The following is a 19,908-nucleotide window of genomic DNA, read 5'->3' on the forward strand; positions in this document are numbered from 1 at the left end:
GAGAAAAACTTGGTATTTGATGAATGTGCTATTGAGATCTTCATTTCTCTATGATATTGATCAAAGTTGTGTAAGAATTCTTTACCTTTCAATGCAATTTGAAGTTTAATTTTGTTATATTGTTGAATTTCTATTGTTTAGCTTGAATTTGATTGTTGAAGTTGAATTACAATGTTGATGATTAGATTGATGATTTCTTTGTTATGCATTTAAATTTCACCATGATTAGTGAGTAGTTGGTTTGATAGGGAATGTGGTGAAGCATGTTTTGGTGATAATCTAATGCTAATTTGGGGCTTTTGATTGAATTGTTGATGTGATTAAATTGGTTAATGAATCTTGTGCATATGCTTGGTTTAAAAAGGAGTAGCTAACTTTTGGGATCATGCTAGATTGCATAATAGTCTTCAATGACACGAACAATTGATTTGAGTGCTATTATTATCGTTTGATCTCAATTTGTGATTTTCCTATTTGAGTCATTTGTAGAGAAATCTATCTTGACCCTAGGAAATAGCATATTGAGTGACTATGATTGCTTGTTCCATTTCCCTGGCATCACTTTGTTAATTGAATCCTCCCAAATTAGCAAGATTGTTAGCAATGCATGTGGATCCTAAGTTCCTTAGTGTTTGATATTGAATTCTATTTGATTTTGCTTGATTAATTTGATTTCTATTAGTGTAACCAACCCACTCTTTAGCCCTTCAGAATAGCTTAACATTGACTTTAGCACTCCCTCCTTCCCTTGGGGTTCGACCTAGACTTACCCTATACCTCTGGTTGGTTTAGCTTTATAATTATTGTTTTGGCCGGGAAATCTAGACCCCAACGACCTAGATTCACCCCTTGTCACAGTGCTTTAGGAAGTCTTGAACACTAACATCCTGCCCTGTTACATCCTAAGTCTCTTTATAAAAATCACTACCAAATCCATCAGGACCTGGAGCTTCGCTTCCATCAATTGCGAACATTGCCTTCTTGATCTCTTTAATAGTATAAGGAGCTTCTAACTTGGTTTTCAACTCAGAGGAAACTATAGGCCCACTTTAAACAATTGCTCTATTAACCTAAACTCTACAATCATCTAAATTGCCAAGAAAAACATCATAATACTTTAGAAAATCATTTGGCAAATCACTAGGATTGTCTATCCAATTGCCATCCATGTCATGAATAGTGTAAATCTTATTTTGCAACTGTCTCTTCTTCAAAGTTGCATGAAAAACAGCAGTATTCTGGTCTCCCTCTAAAAGCCAAGTCACTTTCGACTTTTGACTTAAGAAAGAAACATAATTTTGCTTAGCAGTACTTGCCTCACTTTCAAAATTTCTCATATCAATGCCCCTGGGATTCTGATGCATAGCATTTTGAAAAGACTGCAGTTTATCAGAAGCCACCTTGTAAGCTACCTCAACATCTTGAAAACCCTTCTTATCCAAACCAATTAAAGCTTTTTTCACCTCTTTTAGTTTCCTGGTAACTTGAAACATCCAAGATCCTTGAAACTCCACCTTCTAAGCTGAAGAGATAAGATCCTTAAAATCTGGAGCCTTACTCCACATATTAAAGTACCTGAAAGGTTTCTTCCCAGTAATCTGCTCAAGAAAGACAGAAACAATACCAGGACAATGATCAAATTCTTCTTCATTCAGGAAGCACATCTCAGAATGCTCAAAGATATCTTCCCACTTCTCATTCACCATCCCCAGCCCCTATCAATCTTAGAGAACACCCTAGTTGTGCCCTCTTGTTTATTGTTCCAAGTGAAGAAATTTCCACGGTATTTAATATCAGCAAGACCACAATCTGCTACACACTGTCTAAAGTCAGCCATGTCATTCAAAGAGACAGGAGCCCCAATTCTCTCTTCAGCATTGAGAACACAATTAAAGCCCCTAATATTAACCAAGGAGCATGAAAAAGAGCTATGTAGACCACTCAAGCTGTCCCAAAGCGGACCTCTATCCCTTGCATTGTTGAAACCATAGGTAAAAGTGCAATGGAAAGGAACACTCCTATTTTCGGCTTGCACACTACAATGGATAAGCTGATTAGTGCTCAGCAAGATGGTAACACACTACAAGAAAAACTATTTTGGGCGACGGATGAGTTTATTAAGGGCAACAAATCTTCATTTTGTTGCACATTGTGAACCGTTTGTGCGACAAGATTAAAATTGTTGCCCTAAATTAAATTATGGGCAACGATCTTCATTACTCGTCGCACAACATGACCTTTGGGCTACGACTTTTCTCTTTTGTTGCCCAAAACAATAATTAGGCCACGATAGCGGATATAACGTCGTCCTTATTTTACATTATGGGCAACGCAATTTTGGAACTTATTGCCCAAAAATCCAGACAAACAGGCGGAAATTTTTTTCAATCCAAAATTTTGCCGCTTATCTTCGAATTCTAATAGGTTGAACCGTGATAAGTCATAACCCTAGGAAATGCAATTTGCAGTTTATTTTTACCGTCCCTCACTATTATCTCCCCCGGCCCCCCTCTCACTCTTTCTCTCTGAATTTTCAATGGCTGTTAATGAAAACTCACTGAAGTTGTCAAATCATAGGTTTCATAGAGTTGTTTATTCGATCGTTCACCATCATTATGACTAGGGCTGGCAATCCCTGACCCGACCCGATAACCCGACCCGAAGTTACCGAGAGAAACCCAAAACCGACCCGATTCGAACCCGAATAACCCGAATTCGACCCGATTTGACCAAAATTTCATATTTCGTAATAATTTTAAGTTTTACACTATTTTTTTATTATTTCTAAGCATAACCCGAAATTGACCCGAAATCTGACCCGAACCTGACCCACCAACCCGAATTGCCACCCCTAGTTATGACTAGTAAGGTAATATTTTGTTCTAACTCCTATCAATTTTGTTAATTATATGACTAATTTGATTTAATATTCTAATATTTTTGTTATTCATTTTCTTACAATTGGATTGTTTAACCATTGAAGGTTTTTCAATTCGAAGAATTGTATGTACGTAGCTTCTCTAAGCCTTTTTTCTGCAAAATTATTCTCTTTATTTTATTTGTTGATGAAATATTGGTCATTTGATAATTTTATTTTTTAGGTAATAATATTGATTTCGTTCAATTTATCTTTTTTGGTCGTAGGAAATAACATTGGTAAATTTGTGCCATTAGAGTGTATAATTATTTATTGGGTATTGTTGTTTTTGAGTTTTAGATTTTGATCTTTAATAATGTTTATTGCTAATTATTTGTATATAAACAATGCAGCCGTGCAAGTCAGGTTCCCAACAATGAATTGTTATGGATATTTTAGATTGAAAAAATCTCTTAAAATTCTACATATTGGGTAAGTTACTTATTAGTTTACCATTGTTGAATAATATGTTGTTTGACTTTCATAATTATGATTTTTAATAGTAAATTAGTATAATTGATTAACACTAATTTATATATTGGATAATATCTTTTCACAGTTGTAGTTGATTTGTGTATGAATGAATACAAGTGGTTTCATCTGAATTGTGGTATGTTGTATTGGTAAAACGTTTTTTTTTTTACTCCAAACTAATGGTTAGCTCTTTCTAACTCTTGCAGACTCTTATCAGATTCAAATCCATGGTGACGCAGTCTCCTCTAATTAGCAACTCAACTTTGTCCTTAAAACCTTTTAATCATGTGGTTTCATGTATTTTCTCTTAGAGCTAGTAATTAGATTGTCATTACACTTGTATTAGAGATTTTCCAATTTCCAATATTATGCGATGTAGAAGGTTGCTTACTGTAAATAGATGTACTACTTTTTTTTATTGGTGACTATGGATATTTAATTTTCCTATGAATGATAACCTTTATTATACACTATAATTAATTCTAAGTATACTGTAAAGATTTAAAGTGTGGGTGGATCAAGTTATGCTCTACAAAATATGAGTAAATTTTTATCTTACAAGAAATATGTGACAATAATAAATAAAATTTTAAAAAGCATTGTATTAAAGCTTTTTTTTTAGTAACTAATACAAAGTTTTGGGCGACAAATCTTGATATCTCGTTGCACAAAATAGCATCCCTGGCCGACGACATCTACTGTCGTGGCCCAAAATACCACCATGTGCAACGGATTAAGTTGACGCACAATCAATGGCATGGGCAACGAAGTATTCGTTCATTGCCAAAAATAGCATGGGCGTCGAGGATAAGGCGACGACCCCACGACGAGTTGATATTCGTTGCACAAAAGATTGGGCAAAGCGTTTTTTCTTGTAGTGACATCAAAATATTGAGCCTTCCAAGCTAGGATTATTCTTCCATTAGGATGATTATTGTTATTGCTAGCGAAACACCACCCATAAAAAACTCTAAGGTAAAGCTTCCCCAAGTTGGAGCTCTTTACCTTAGTCTCCAATAGACCAACCAGCTTACAATTATTAGCTTCAATAAATTGCTTTATTTTCAGTTTTTGTTAGCTAGATTGGCTCCTCTCACATTCCATGCAAGGATTTTATCCATGATTGTTAGAGGGCTCTCCCCCCTCAACAGTATGGATTATAGGTTCATTACTATCTTTAGTATGCACCTGCACTTCACTCTCATTCTCCAGCACAGCAAATGTATTCTTAATTTACTGGCATAGTACCCCTTGAACTAAGGCTCTTCCTTGCAGTCCTAGTCACTTGCTGAAATCCATTCTTAGCTTGAGCTTCCTTACCCAATCTTATCACTGTAGTGGGGTTATCCTTAGTTTCCTGCTACCCTTGCTTCTTCTTAGAAACCCATATCCTTTGCTTCCCCTTCATACAATCAGAAGCCACATGCCCCAGTTTTTTACAAGCAGTGCAAACAACTGGTTTCCAATCATACTTCAAAGTTACAGATATCTTCACATCTCTCTCATTCACAAACTCAATCGAATTAGGGAAATGCTGATTTATCCCAACCTCCAATAACACCCTAGCAAACTGTAGTTTTGTAGGCGTCGTTTAAAGTGCGCCTACATTAAGCATGTTGTGAATATGCTTGGCACTCATAGGAAGTGGGAATTGACATATACAATTAGGGACAAGGAAAGTAGGGAGCCGTCAACAAGTTTTTAAGAAACTTGTAAACCGTTCACGGTCATTTAAAGCAACCACGATTAAGGGACAACGATAGGCAACTACGATTGACCCGTGAAGGTTACACCCCATTCATAATCCATGAGATTACTAAGTTCGGAACCACGAAAGGAGGATCGGGGATGATAGTACAAAGTGAGTCATGGAGTCACATTCGCCCGTATTGGCCTCTACTCGATTCTTATAGTGAAAAGTGATTCCTGCGATCTTAAAGGCATACAAACAAAATATTCAATTTGCTCCAAACTATTATTAAGCTAAATTGGTTGAATATTAATGCAACATATAATTCTAAAATATTGTGATCACTTGATTAAATAACAAGATTAAAAAGGAACCTAAACTGGTTGTCCAAATTATCTTATTAGGCGTGATCTTCAATTACATATTCCCTTTAACATGAAATATGGTGATCAATAAATATAATAGAATAAACATCAATATTGGAAGCAATTTAACAATAAATTGTTAGTCAAATCAAATAGAAATTATAAACCTAATCATGATACTAGCAACAAGAATAAAAAAAGAGTAATTAAGTGATTAATTTCTCACTTTCCGCGTTTCCTTGAATTGCTACAACATGAATAAACTGTTAGTAACTTCAATTAAAATATAAATCAAATGGAAATTAATTAAATAAAATAAAATAAAAAGTAGAGTTGATTTGGTCCAAACCCTCAGTTAATTATAGCTTTCACGCCTTGGTTTAAGGACGGAACCTCGGGTTAAGTATGGACTCCTTGGAGTGCTTAAGGAAGGAATAATGGAAGAATATGGAGCCTAGTGTTTAGGATAAAGAAGGAGAAGAGAATGATTTGATGATCAAGCTTGTTGATGATTGAAAAAGGGGTGATATGACCTCTATTTATAAGGAAAAAAAAGGGTCGAAGAATCAAGAATAGATAAGAATTCGAATTGGAATAATACTCTTGCGATAGACAGCAGTTTTTGCGGTTTTTGTTTTTATCATATCTTTTGATCCAGAAATCGGAATAAGATAAATAATATATCGTTGGAAATCTGTTGAAGTATACTTTCTAACACAATTAAAATCATATTAAAATATTTTGTAGAATGAAAGATATGGCCAAAATAGTGGGACCGTGTCAGTTTTGGATAGAGTTTGATATTTCATTCATATCTTTTTCGTTATAGCTCGGAATTGATAAAATAATATATCATTGGAAAGATAATTTTAAGGGCTATCCAACCATATTAGACTTGGATAAAAAAAAATATGAGGCACGAAAATAATATCTGTCTATCTTTGAATGTCTTTTTATTCAGATAGAATTAGGACTTTCTAAAAGAAAAGTTTTATTAATTTCAAACTCTTTAATCTTATCTTTTCAAAAAGAATAATTAATATCTTTAAGAAACTTGTAGAGGCTTCCAATTAATCCTAATTAGTTTAGGGATGGGATAAAGCTTTTGGACCCTCCACATGATCATTGGGTCGTAGGTAAGGTGGATCTAAGTTCGGTTTGGGCTCAGTTTAGTATTTTGGCCATAACTTATTCGGTATAACTCGGATTTGGGCTTATATTTCAAGCCCCATCCAAATATTAAATCATTGGACCTAGATTATGGACCAAAATAAACTGGACTAAATGTTTTATAAAAAGGACACGAAATGAATGATTTTAAAGGACACGGAATGAATTATTTTGGGTTTAAAGGCACGAAAAGAGTAAAATAAGTTATGGCTTGGGGAAATAGGCTATGAATTGGGTTGGTTTATGAAATGTATTGGGATTGAATATGGATTTAAGCACTCCAGGATTAAATACTCAACCCGACCAATAATGGCAGTGAAAGGTTGTTCATCATCGGATTTGGTTTTGGGGAGACATTTTTAGGTGTCTACAAGTTTCTCCCTCTTTTCAGTGGAAGCATCCATTCTAACTAGGTTCCCCAAACTTCCCACAAACTTCTTGAGAGTTTTCTCCCCCCCCCCCCCCAATACTTCACATCTAGACCCCATAATTGAACCCAAATACCCTTTTCTCTCAATGCCAATTTATCTACCCCCAAATTCCTCCATATCCTCCTAAAGAAACCTTCCATTACAGCTAGTGGGGGATTAGCACCACAAACATACACAACAATTGCAGAATTCCAAAAATCAATTTCATCTTGCATATCACTAGTGGAAAAAGGCCATTCGTAACGGGCAAAAAGGGCCCATCCGTAACGGGCAGCGTCCGTTACGTATGCGGCCGTTACGGATGGCCATTATTATTCGTAACGGGAACCTTCCGTTACGAATAACTACTTATTCGTAACGGGCACTTGCAATGTTGGTTACGAATAAGTACTTATTTGTAACGGACATTATCATTGCCCGTTACGAATAACTACTTATCCGTAACGGGCACCTGAAACGCCCGTTACGAATGACCCATTATTCGTAACGGGCACCTGTAACACCCGTTACAAATAACCCATTATTCGTAACGGGCACTTGAAACGCCCGTTACGAATAAGTACGTATTTGTAACGGACATTGTAAGTGCCCGTTACGAATAAGTAGTTATTCGTAACGGGCAATGATAATGTCTGTTACGAATAATCTCCGAATAAGACAAAAAATTAGGGGCATTTGTAACTAGCATTTCAGGTGCTAGTTACAAATACCCCTATTCTTCTTTCCATTTGCCACCCAAATTATTATAATAATTTATAACAAATGCAAATATATTTCTAATCATAGCATATACACCAAATTCAATTTACATCAGAAAAGTTGCTTATAAACCAACAATATTGTAATGCTAAATATGTTAATTAAATTTCAGTAAATAACGATCATAGCAAATAACAAATCATAGTAGCATCCAAATGCAGCAGTATCAGTAGCAACAAAGAGCAGCATTATTAGTAGCAAAACAGCAGCAACCAAAAGCAGCTGGCAGCAGCAACTAAGAGCAGCAGCAGACATTGTAAAAGTTGAAGTACTTCTTTCATTGTCTAACTTCCTGCATATTTGTTCAAGCCTACAAAAAAAGGGAAAATGAACAAACCTGGACTTAGATAGCATTATACCAAAACAAGCATCCCAAATTATATAAGATAGACATGTTTGGAACCGTTGTACACTTCCTTAAATCCTAAACAAAGTTATTTCAATCGTACCAATACGATGAGCATTACAGAAATTCATGAACATTATGTAAATTTTAAGAGAGTACCTTCTGAGTTCTTATTAAAGAGAAAAGTCAAAACAATTTGTTAACCATTAGGTAAGATTATTTTTCTTATGGTGTTACAGCAGCCAGCAAGAAAATGACTTTCCTAGGCATCCCTCCCTGTTCACTTCCAATTTATTTCTAAAATATGAAAAATAGTAATGAAGCTACATTTATATCATTAATGAAAAAGATACTACAAGCTAACTTTCAATGTCTAATATCTTGACAAAGAAAGGCAAGTTATTACTCATATGCAAGCTATTTAAGCATAATATAGCAGTAGGTACACTATTTCAGCATTGACCCTGCTTAAGCAACCAACTTCTTACCTACTATTTCCAAGTAATCACTCTGCATGATGATTATGTTGCACCTCAGCTTCTCCAATGAAGTATATCAGTACTGTTAGAAGGGAAGCTTGAAATTTAGGATATAACATGTGCCAATGTGATTTATGACACTTCAAAACTAAGTATTTTTGTTATAATAACCATAACCAATCTCCAATTCTATTTGTGAGTTAAAAATCCAATTCTCAGCTCAAAATCTTGAGAGTAGGTTCGAATACAAATCAAACAAATTAAATGAGTTATGGAATATGATTGATAATACATTTGTACGGGGAAATATGAAATCATAGATTGAAAGAATATATTATCATTCATCGCAACAATTAAACCTCAATTTACAACAAAATAATCACCAAAATTAAACAATCCATCAGCCAAAACAGATAAAAGTCATTACAAAACTAACCTTTCCGCTGGAACTTAATATCAGTTTTGAGTCTTTTGACAAACCCAGCAACCAGGGCACAAGGAAGTGCTTGAAGCCACGCACTCTTCCCTACTAGCACCTTCAGAAACGGCACTCGGAGCATTGCTCAGCAGGTGCTCCTTAGCAAATATAGCAGCTAATATGGCATTGTGACCATCAAATATCTACTAAGAAATCCAAAGTTTAGTAACTCTCAATCCATGCTCAAAAGCACAAGATCACAAACCCTATAATTTAGACCAATGATTCTATAACAACACACCCAACAAAGATTCTATTCAGCTTCAATATTTTCCAGACCACAAACTATTAAATTTAGATTATTACTAAACAAAAAACCAAAAACAGACTTAGAACGACAACAACAGCAACAACATCAGCAAACCAACAAGACATGAAAAATCAAAGGCTCTCGAAAGACCGTCTCATCTTATGTATAAATCATGAGAATAACCATGTGCACTGATAATTCTTCATCTTGTTTCAGGCTTACATATGGCATTCATAATTACATTGACAAGTCCAAACAAATATATAAGTCATTATGCACAGAAAAGCATATTTGAAGATTATATAGCATTATTGACAATTTGACACCAAAAGATATACAACATACAGGTAATTGCATATTCACATGTTAAATAACAGATAAGTTGAGAGTCATGACACTATTAGGTTATAAAAACCTCCACGCATCGTATAAATAGCCACCTATACTAACATTTTAGCGAATATAATACTCATAGACACACCTTGAAGTTACACGTATTGTAAGAACTATAAAAAAAATCTGACTTTTCTCGGATATCAGAACCTATAGCTCACCCTTGACCTTCACATCTCCATTAGGCAGTGCATTCTGGGCTTGTGCAATCCTTTTCTACAAAAAGCAACACAATAAAATACCAACAATCAACCAAAGTAGAATCAAATTAAAATTTCATATATAAAACCCAATAATCTAGCCAATTAGAATCAAAAGAAAAAGATCTACCGAAATACACAAAACACAAAGGACCACAGATCAGCAATAATGCAGACCTTAGTTAACAATTTTTCTTGCTCATTTCAGTCCCACCTAGAAGACTAATGATCATATGATGATACTTTTTCCAGCCTAATAACCAATACCAATATTTTAAACTTTCATAATTCAATCACGAAGTCGAGCATCCAAAACAATTCGATACGTGATTCCATTAACTACCCTCAATCCTTATTCCGAAGCATATAAATTTACTCTCACACCCACTTATTCACCCCTTGAAATAGAGTTTCGGAAAATAAAACCCTACTCCTGAAACAAAGGCTTCTCAAAATTCTAATGTTTGCACCCAAATATTGTTAAACAACAGTGTATAATCCTCATTAGCAGTTCTAGTACCATACAAAATCAAAGTAATCAACATCAGCTTAAATAATATATACATATATATAAATCCAAATCAATTTACACTAAAATTCAAGGTAAATCAATAATAAAAAAAAAAAAATCATCCAATTAAGAAATAAATTTCTTAATATCAACCAACTCAACAACAGCTCAACATTAAAATGAAACCGTAAACACAAAAAAAAAAAAAAAAAAAAAAAAAACAAAAAACAAAAAAAGGAACCAAATTAAAAATCCAAATCATCAGGAATTGTTCACAGGAGATCAACATAATGACAGTATGAATTGTGGAACACAAAAAAAAGACGACGATTGTATACCTGTGAATGACACCATGACCATGGCAGAAAGCAACATCTTTACACAGTTGGTACATCAAACTCTTCATCAACCCACACAATCCTCAATCAAAACCATAAAATTGAACAACTTCAAAACACTAGTCAATTATATTAGGCGATATAGTTCTCAGAATTATTCCATGGGATAATAGTATACCTTGATGATCAGAGGAGGGACAGTATCCCCGGTATTACGGAAACTACGGATGTAGTTCTTAAGATCAGTGTCCATGTACTCAAACACCAGGTACAAAACAGTCTTCCCCTCTTTGTTTTGCCCTTGTTTCATATCCAACAACCTATGTAACATCAACACAAAACCAAAAATCCCTTCAAAACCATATATTATCCACTGAATCCCTAATAACAGTAGACGATCAAACCAGCACTTCAATAAGAATTCCAATTACAGAATACAGCAGAATCATTCAAATCAATCGAAATTCAAGCAAGTAATTTGTAAATTGGAAACCCTAAATTGAAGCAGCAGTGGTATTAATAGAATCAAAGCCACATCTTCTTCCTCCCCAACACACACACACACACAACTCCATCAAAACATCACCAAATTAAAAAACCCTAGAAAAATTAAATGAAATCAAAACGACATGTGAAACCTAAGAAGACCCCAATCAAAATAATCGAAAATTTACAAAGTGAAAACCCAAAATTTATAATAGAAATGATTAAGAGATAAATTAACAAGAAAACATCGTTGAGGAACCGCATCATCAGAATCGTACACGGGAGGGAGGCGATTCGGATTCAAAATCTTAGGGTTAGAATGAGCAGAAAAATGGGATATTTAGGCTGTAAAATTAGGGAAAAAAAACTAGGGTTTTGTTCGCTTTCTCTTGAAGAATAATCGGGTTTCTCCAATTTAATTTGCTTGAAAAAATCGAAGAGATATAAACACCCATTGCGATGTTCTTGACCCTGAATCATCACCCTCATATACAATTTTAGGTGCCGAGATTCGTTCAAAAGACATTCTAGATTGGGTCCTCCTCCCTTGATGCAATTTAGAGGAGAGAGAAAGAGGGGAACTTTGGGAATTAGTGTGGTGAAATGGAGGAGATTGTGTGAATGGATTGAGGTGAATCAGGAGAAGAAAGCGAGATTGAGTGAGAAAATTAAGAAGGGAGAGGAAAAATAGGAGGTTTGACGGCTAAGGACAATGAAGTGTGAAACCCTAATACAGAGTAAAAAGTAATGGGCTCCTCTTTGGCTCTCATTAGCTGGGCCACCTATTCGTAACGGGCACATGGTGTCCGTTATGAATACTATATTATTTGTAACGGGCAATATTTTGTCCGTTACGAATACTATATTATTTGTTACAGGCATATTTTGTCCGTTACAAATATATTAAATGTAACGGGCATAGCTTTACCCGTTACGAATAACCCGTTACAAATGACATATTTTCCACTAGTGTATCCTCTAAATTGATTTTAACACATTCAGGCATCATTCTAGGTTGCTCCGAATCATCATCAATCTTATGCATGTTTGGTGCATCAAATTCAGCTTGAAGATTCTTAGAAACAGAATTTACCTGAAGAACAGGGGTACGATGTATACCCAGATTATGCTCCTTTAATTTCTGCTTTGAGCTTGCTTCCATAGCACTTATCCACTCAGAGAACGTCTCTTCGTCCTCTCTTGGTTCTCCCGATCCGCCATTGAAGCTCTTGGTGAGAGAATTTGTTCATCCATGAATCGCTCAATTTCTGGGTTTCCAATTTCATCTGCTTCAATTTCTGGGTTTCCATGCTTTTCCTTGTTCTTCTTTCCATTCTTTTGTTTCTAATTGTGTTTCTGTTTGTTTTTCTCAATTTTCAATGAAGATTGAGTTTGTGTACTCACTACCATCGCGGCAAAGCTCGCGCTGTCACACGCGCTCTTATTTTTTCACTCGTTTAATTCCTGTATTACGATTTCATTTTTTTTTTTAATTTTATTAACTTTATAAACATTAAATTTATTTTCTTTTATAAAATAAATTTTGTAAATAAATAATCATAATTAAATATTCACATAAATATGTTAAAATATAATTTTAAATTTTAAAAAAATATGAGGGATTACATGACATGTATCTCATATGGTGTTGATTTTTCCCTCTAAAACTCCTTTCCTTTTTAGCAATTTTTTTTTTCATTTTTGGAATATTTGTATAAGTACAAATATAATAGTAATATTATTCATAATCTTATATATTTCCTTTATGAATGTATTTTGTTGTAAGGAGATAAACTTGTATTTTCTCAAATAATAATCCCACTTTTTGAGTTTTTAATAACCCGAACTTCAATGCCAATATGCTGCTTTAAATGGTCCCAACCAATCATTTAACATGTTATAACAAGTTACATGACACGTGTCAGTATCTAATTGGTCAATAAAATAAAATAAAATAATTTTTTTAAAGAAAAAATAAAACATTATTACTTAATTAATTAAAAACCCACCTCTACCAGCCAACCATTCTCCACGACCGCCAACATCCACCAGCCCGACCCCTGATTTTTCCCCTCTCCCTTCTCGCGCCTCGATTTCAACCCTTCTTCAATTCCCTTTTCACGCTTTGATTTCGGTAATGATTGTGGTGGTTTATAGGCGACAAAAAGGGGTAGGGGAGTGCCGATGAACAGCGCAGGGGAGCTACGGTCTGGTCGCGACAGAGCCGGTGGCTTTGGGCCTAGCCTAGGCTGATGGTGGGGGGGGGGGGGAGGTGGTTGGGGCTGATGGTGGTGGTTTTCTTTTATTGAAGACATGGTTTTAATTTCTAAATTATTTTTAAAAGAAGTTAGTTTTAAAACAGTAAATTAATGTTAATTAGTAATAATTATTTCTTAAAAAAATTAAAACTTATTTTTTGACCAATCACGTGGTGTCACGTGTAGATTGAACTTTTTTTTTAAACCACGTGTAAATTGAAATTGATAAAAAAAATTACACAACTTTTCCAGAAAAAAAATGGAAAAGAAACTTTTGTATTGACTTAAATACAATAATGTATGAGGACTATACAGTAGTCCACTTGCCAAAGGCTGTGGGAACTCCTCATAATAGTACCAAAAAAAATAATAATTGTATTTATACGCTATCATATAGTTTAGCACAAAATTATAGAGATCCATTTAAGTAATTACTATATTAACCCCGTGCGATGCACAGTTTTAAAATAAGAATTGAATTATAGACCTTTGACACGTATTGAAAGAAAATAACTTCCATATTTATCCTAATTAATTTATAATTAAATATGAATATACGATTCCCGAAAGTGCATAATTTTCATATTTAATTAAGAAATTTCAATTAAATTATATTATTAACTATGGTTTATAACTTGTAAATAACTAAATAGCATAATATGTGTAGTAAACCCAAATTTAAAAATTTAAAAATTCAAATGGAATATATTTTCAAAGCTATGTTAAATAGGGTAGCTTAAAAAGTAAACAAAATATGACATTATCCTTGCATTTTGGGGGGAAAAATTAAATAAAAAAGTGACACGTAGGCAATGATGACATCAACGGTTGCAAATTATAGTACAAAAAACTAACATCAATAACTTAACTAAAATAGACACCGGAAGTGACATGTGTCTCATCTGGTGTTGTTTTTTCCCTCCAAAACTCCTTTTTTTTGTAGCAATTTTTTTTTTTCATTTTTGAAACATTTGTATAATAGTACAACTATAACAGTAATATTATTCATAATCTTATATATTGTCTTTATAAATGTATTTTGTTTTAAGGAGATAACTTGTATTTTCTCAAATAATAATCCCACTTTTTGAGTTTTTAATAACCCGAACTTTAATGCCAATATGCTGCTTTAAATGATCCCAATAACCAATCATTCAACTTGTTATAACAAGTTACATAACACGTGTCAGCATCTAGTTGGTCAATAAAATTAAAAAAAATATTTTTTTTAAAGAAAAAATAAAACATTATTACTTAATTAATTAAAAAACAACCCCTACCAGCCAACCATCCTCCACGACCGCCCACATCCACCAGGCCAACCCCCGATTTTTCCCCTCTCCCTTCTCGCGCCTCGATTTTAGCCCTTCTTCCCTTTTCACGCCTTGATTTCGGTAATATATGATTGTGGTGGTTTAAAGGCGACGAAAGGGGGTAGGGGAGTGCCAATGAACAGTGCGGGGGAGCTACGGTCTGGTCTTGGTAGAGATGGTGGCTTTGAGCCTGGTCTAGGCTGATGGTGGGGGCGTGGAGGTGGATAGGGCTGATGGTGGTGGGAATCTTTAATTGAAGACATGGTTTTGATTTTTAATTATTTTTAAAAGAAGTTGGTTTTAATACTGTTAATTAGTAATAATTGTTTCTTAAAAAAAATTAAAACTTATTTTTGACCAATCACGTAGTGTCACGTGTAAATTAACTTTTTTTTAAACCACGTGTAAATTGAACTTAATAAAAAAAATTACACAATTTTTCCAGAAAAAAAAAATGGAAAAGAAACTTTTGTATTGACCTAAATACAATAATGTATGTGGACTATACAGTACTTCACTTGCCAAAGGCGGTGGGAACTCCTCGTAGTAGTACCAAAAAAAAATAATTGTATATATATGCTCTCATATAGTTTAGCCCAAAATTAAAGTGATCCATTTAAGTAATTAGTAAATTAACCTCGTGCGATGCACAATTTTAAAATAAGAATTGAATTATAGACTTTTAACATGTACTGAAAGAAAATAACTTCCTCATTTTTCCTAATTAATTTATAATTAAATATGAATATACAATTCCTAAAAGTGCATAATTTTCATATTTAATTAAGAAATTTGAATTAAATTATATTATTAACTATGGTTAACAACTCGTAAATAACTAAATAGCATAATATGTGTAGAAAATCCAAATTTTAAAATTTAAAAATTCTAATGAAATATATTTTCAAAGCTATGTTAAATAAGGTAGCTTAAAAAGGAAAAAAATATGACATCATCCTTGCATTTTTGGGGGATAAAATTAAACAAAAAAGTGACACGTAGGCAATAATGACACCAATGGTTGTTATTTTAGTTTATACTATGTTAGAACCCGTGTGAAGCACGGTTTATATAAAACCTATTTTTAATTTGTACATTTCAAAATAAATCGCTATTATACATGAACATAAATAAGAACTATGTATATTTTTTTAATATTAAAATTTTGTATTTTCATCAAAATTATGATATAGTATCTGTTCAACGTTGTCTAATCCATAGTTCAATATAGGTCATTTATTAGTCTGCTATTTAAAATTGTTTCAATTTCCTACATAAATTGATAGGTTTAAGTTGTAATGTAGATGCTTCCAACATTTAAATTTCAAAAATGTTAAATATGATAGCTCTACGATTAAAAAAAAAAGATGACATCATCATTGCATTTAGGCGGGAAATTTTTTATTGAGGAAGTGACACATGGACATTTGTGTCGTCAACAACTTTTATTTTAGTAATAGTTAATAGATATAGATTGATATAGATTATTATTGGTCTTGTTACGTGGTTTTTTTTTTATTATTATTATTTTTTATAGATTATGAGTTTAATTTGTGTGTAGAGACCATTAAACCCTTTCTAATTCATGATGAGCGGGTTAGGAAAGGAGTAGGGCTGCAAACGATCCGGGTCGAGCCGAGTTTAGTCTTTTCGAGCTAGGCTTGATAAGAATTATTCGTGTTCGAACCATCCCGAGCTTGAATGAGTTTCAAAAATCTTGTTCGAACTGGGCTCATTAAGAATTTGGCTTGTTCGAGCTTTGTTCACAAACGTACTCGTTTACATTTCGAGTTTAAGTTCAAGTTTGAACGGGTTTATATCGGGCTTGATTAAATAAACGATCTCTAATTTATCGTTAAAAAAAATTCTTACAATTTTTAACACATTTGTTTAATTTTATATAAGATGTTTATATTCTTTCTATAGAAAAAAGTTAATGCAGAGTTTTTCATCCCTTCACATGATGAAATAATTAGTACTTTTTACAAATATGTATGAATAAAAGATATATAAATTATTTGACGAGCTTAAGTTTTTTGTTCAAGCTTGACAAACGAGCTTTGACCGAGCTTGTTCACGAGTAGTTCACGAACGTATCAGCTTATTTACACCCCTAGAAAGGAGTTTATATAAGTAGACATCTAGGGTTATGGTCCCTACTAGTTTTATGTGTGAATGTGTGACGCATAGTCGTGGAAACAGGTACGCTTTTAATTTGATACGAAGATTAAACTATTAAAGTATAGGAAAAATTGATTTTAATAATCCCACCTTTCACCGGTTCGCTATTAATAATCCCACCTTTTGATTATTACCTAATGATCCCAGCTTTTGATCATTACCTAATAATCCCACCTTTATGTTGCATTCTCTTCTACCGGTCCTTTGTGACTGGTGACCCGAGTAATAGGTAATTTTTTTATTTTTTTTTTATTTAAGGAACAAGTGTCACTTAGTGATTAATTTTTAAAAAAAAAAAAAAAACTAAAAACTAAAAACTAAAAAATGTAAAATATAAAAAATAAAAAATAAAACTCGTCGTTTTCCCCATCCCCACCCCACCTCTCCGGCAGTCCCTTCCCATCCCCCCAGCCTCAGGCAGCCCCCACTCCAACAACCAAAAGCACTACAATTTCAACCACAATTCATTGCATATGGAGCGGCGTGGCTGCTCCAGCTTTTGGTGATGGAGGCCGATTATCCCGTTGTTGTTGTTGCACGGCGGCTGTGTGTGCGTTTGTTGGATGGCGATTTGTGGTGCGGTTAAATTGGTGGTGGTGGGAGATGCAATTGTGGGGAGGGAATTATTGTGTGATGGTGGTTTAGTGGGTGTGTATCTGCGGCGGTGTGAAGCTGTTTGACGTCGAGGAAGGGGAAATGGTGGTTTTCGGGGGTGGGGGAGAGGGTGGAAAATCGGGGTGGATTCTGGGGAGAGGGGATGATATCGGTGGGTGGCTAGTGGCAAGCTAAGGGAGGTTTTCGGTGGTGGGAGTGGGGGCTATCGGAGGGAGTGGGGATGGTGACGGTCGGTGGCCATATTTTTTTTAATTTTTTTTTGAAATTAGTGTTCCTTTATTATTATTTTTTTTTTTAATTTTTTTTCCAGCCACTTACAAATTGACACGTAGCATCTCAATCCATCAAACCGGTTACTAACAGGTCAGGGACCAGTAGAAGAGAATGCAATATAAAGCTGGGATTATTAGATAATAATCAAAAGGTGGGATTATTAACGGCGAACTGGCCAAAGGTGGGATTGTTAGACCATCATCACTCATGGTATAAAAATTTATACCATTCTTCTCTCTCTACCACTTTCTCACTCCTCCACATCATTTATACCACAATACAATATACTTTCTCCAAAAATCATCCCACCCACGGTATAAAAATAGTTTACCACCACACTTTCTCTCTCCTATATGTATTAATTATACAATTAATTTAATTATAATTCTATTTTATTTTATTATTGGAAATAACTAATTAATGTTTGTAAAGTTAATTAAATAAAATAAGCAATTTAGGTTATAAAAAGCGAATTCGAAAAAATATATTAAACTATATCAATATGGGTGTCTATGTGTAGGTTTTGAAAAATTATGAACAATGGTAATTTTTTCATAATTATTTACTTTATAACTTTTTCTTAAAATACAATTGAAAAAAAAAAGATACATGATAACCAGGCCACATGGCGTGACCTGGTTGGTTTATAATTTTATATTAGGTTAGATCCCATGCCACACACGGTAATTTTCAATAATTCTAATCATAAATTATTCAAACAAATAACAAAATTATCATGTGTTGATTTGATATTTGCATTTCATTGTTTAAGCATGGAACTTCAATTACACAATAAAAAAAATATATAATCTTGTTTTAATACATAGTACATAATAAAGTATGTATTTTCTATTAAGAAAAAACATAGTCCATGTCACAAATTATGTTAAGAATATTATTTTTTATTTTTCTGTGTAAGTTTATAATTGTTAATAAGATTTTTTTTTTTAAAGATACATCAAATCTTTTTAATGTTCATAATTATTACTTTATACAAATAAGAGATTTGTTTCTTAAATATTTTTTTTTCAAAAAAAAAAAAAAACCCGAGGACACACCAGGAGATGACACGTGTCATTGCTGGTGTGTCTTCATATAACTAATATATAAAGCTAAACTTTTAGCAAGGTCACGAAGTAGTGACACTTGACATTCCAACTTTTTGCCAAGTGTCGCGCCACGTTGGATAGATTTAAATAAACTTCCTTAGATAAAAAAGTTAGTTTATAATTCTATTTGGATAGAATTTTAGGATAAAATTGTTAGTTTAGAGTTTTATTTTTGATTAAATATCAATATTTCAGATGTACAAATTGATTTATGATTTTATTAAAAAAAATTTATTAGATTATAATTCTAAAAAATTATTAGATTATAATTCTAAAAAATTATATATAAATTTATTTTTTATATCATAATATTTCTTAAAGAGAAGGAAGTTGTTTAAAGCGTAAAACGTCCATCTATAATGTGTACTAATAATAAGTTAAAATAATATACTTCACTATCTAATAGAATTTTATTACTATGTAGACCTGTCAATTAGGGTCGGGTCACGAGTCATCATGAATTGAGTCACTTCAGGTGTAAGTCAAGAAATGTTCAACCCTTGCCCAAAGTTTTGGGTTCAGGTCAACCCAACAGGCTTTGAACATTTATTTTATTTATTTTTTGCTAATTTTTTAATGTATTAAATCGTACATTTCCACCAATATTATTATTAGTCAATACGTGGGTACGAGATAGCAAATCGTCACAAAAGCACATATATTTTAATATATTTTAAAATTTGACATACAATTGATTGATTACACGGGGACGAAAGCAAATGTTTACCATGGTAATATTCTAGGGTATATTTTCACACCACCATTGTAGTAAAGAATATCATATTTTGGATGGTAACAAAATTATACATGAGTGTTGTTATGTTGTATATAGTAGGAATTAAGCTTAACAAGTTGGAATTATGGATGAAATA

At 33.3% G+C, this 19,908-nt stretch overlaps 1 protein-coding gene across 1 annotated transcript; it reads right to left on the reverse strand.

Moving 5' to 3' along the window:
• Positions 1 to 7,783: 7,783 nt before the first annotated feature.
• Positions 7,784 to 11,300, reverse strand: LOC145555888 (cell division control protein 2 homolog D-like). Its single transcript, XM_081617603.1, has 4 exons — positions 10,980 to 11,300; positions 10,802 to 10,863; positions 9,068 to 9,968; positions 7,784 to 8,116 (listed from the first exon to the last, which is right to left on the reverse strand). The coding sequence occupies exons 1-3, from the start codon at positions 11,130 to 11,132 to the stop codon at positions 9,923 to 9,925; spliced, it is 261 nt and encodes an 86-aa protein (XP_081473729.1). The 5' UTR covers positions 11,133 to 11,300; the 3' UTR covers positions 7,784 to 8,116; positions 9,068 to 9,922.
• Positions 11,301 to 19,908: the final 8,608 nt, after the last annotated feature.

Source organism: Chenopodium album, chromosome 8 (genome assembly GCF_948465745.1).
Source record: "Chenopodium album chromosome 8, dcCheAlbu1.1, whole genome shotgun sequence".
NCBI lineage: Eukaryota > Viridiplantae > Streptophyta > Magnoliopsida > Caryophyllales > Amaranthaceae > Chenopodium > Chenopodium album.

What these genes read in the sequence shown, in the direction of transcription:
- LOC145555888 (XM_081617603.1), bottom strand. Translation starts at nt 11,132, where the DNA reads ATGTTACATAGGTTGTTGGATATGAAACAAGGGCAAAACAAAGAGGGG. An exon ending in TCCCTCCTCTGATCATCAAG is followed by an intron (nt 10,864 to 10,979) that starts GTATACTATTAT and finishes GGGTTGATGAAG; the next exon opens with AGTTTGATGTACCAACTGTG. An exon ending in GGTCATGGTGTCATTCACAG is followed by an intron (nt 9,969 to 10,801) that starts GTATACAATCGT and finishes TGCTTTTTGTAG; the next exon opens with AAAAGGATTGCACAAGCCCA.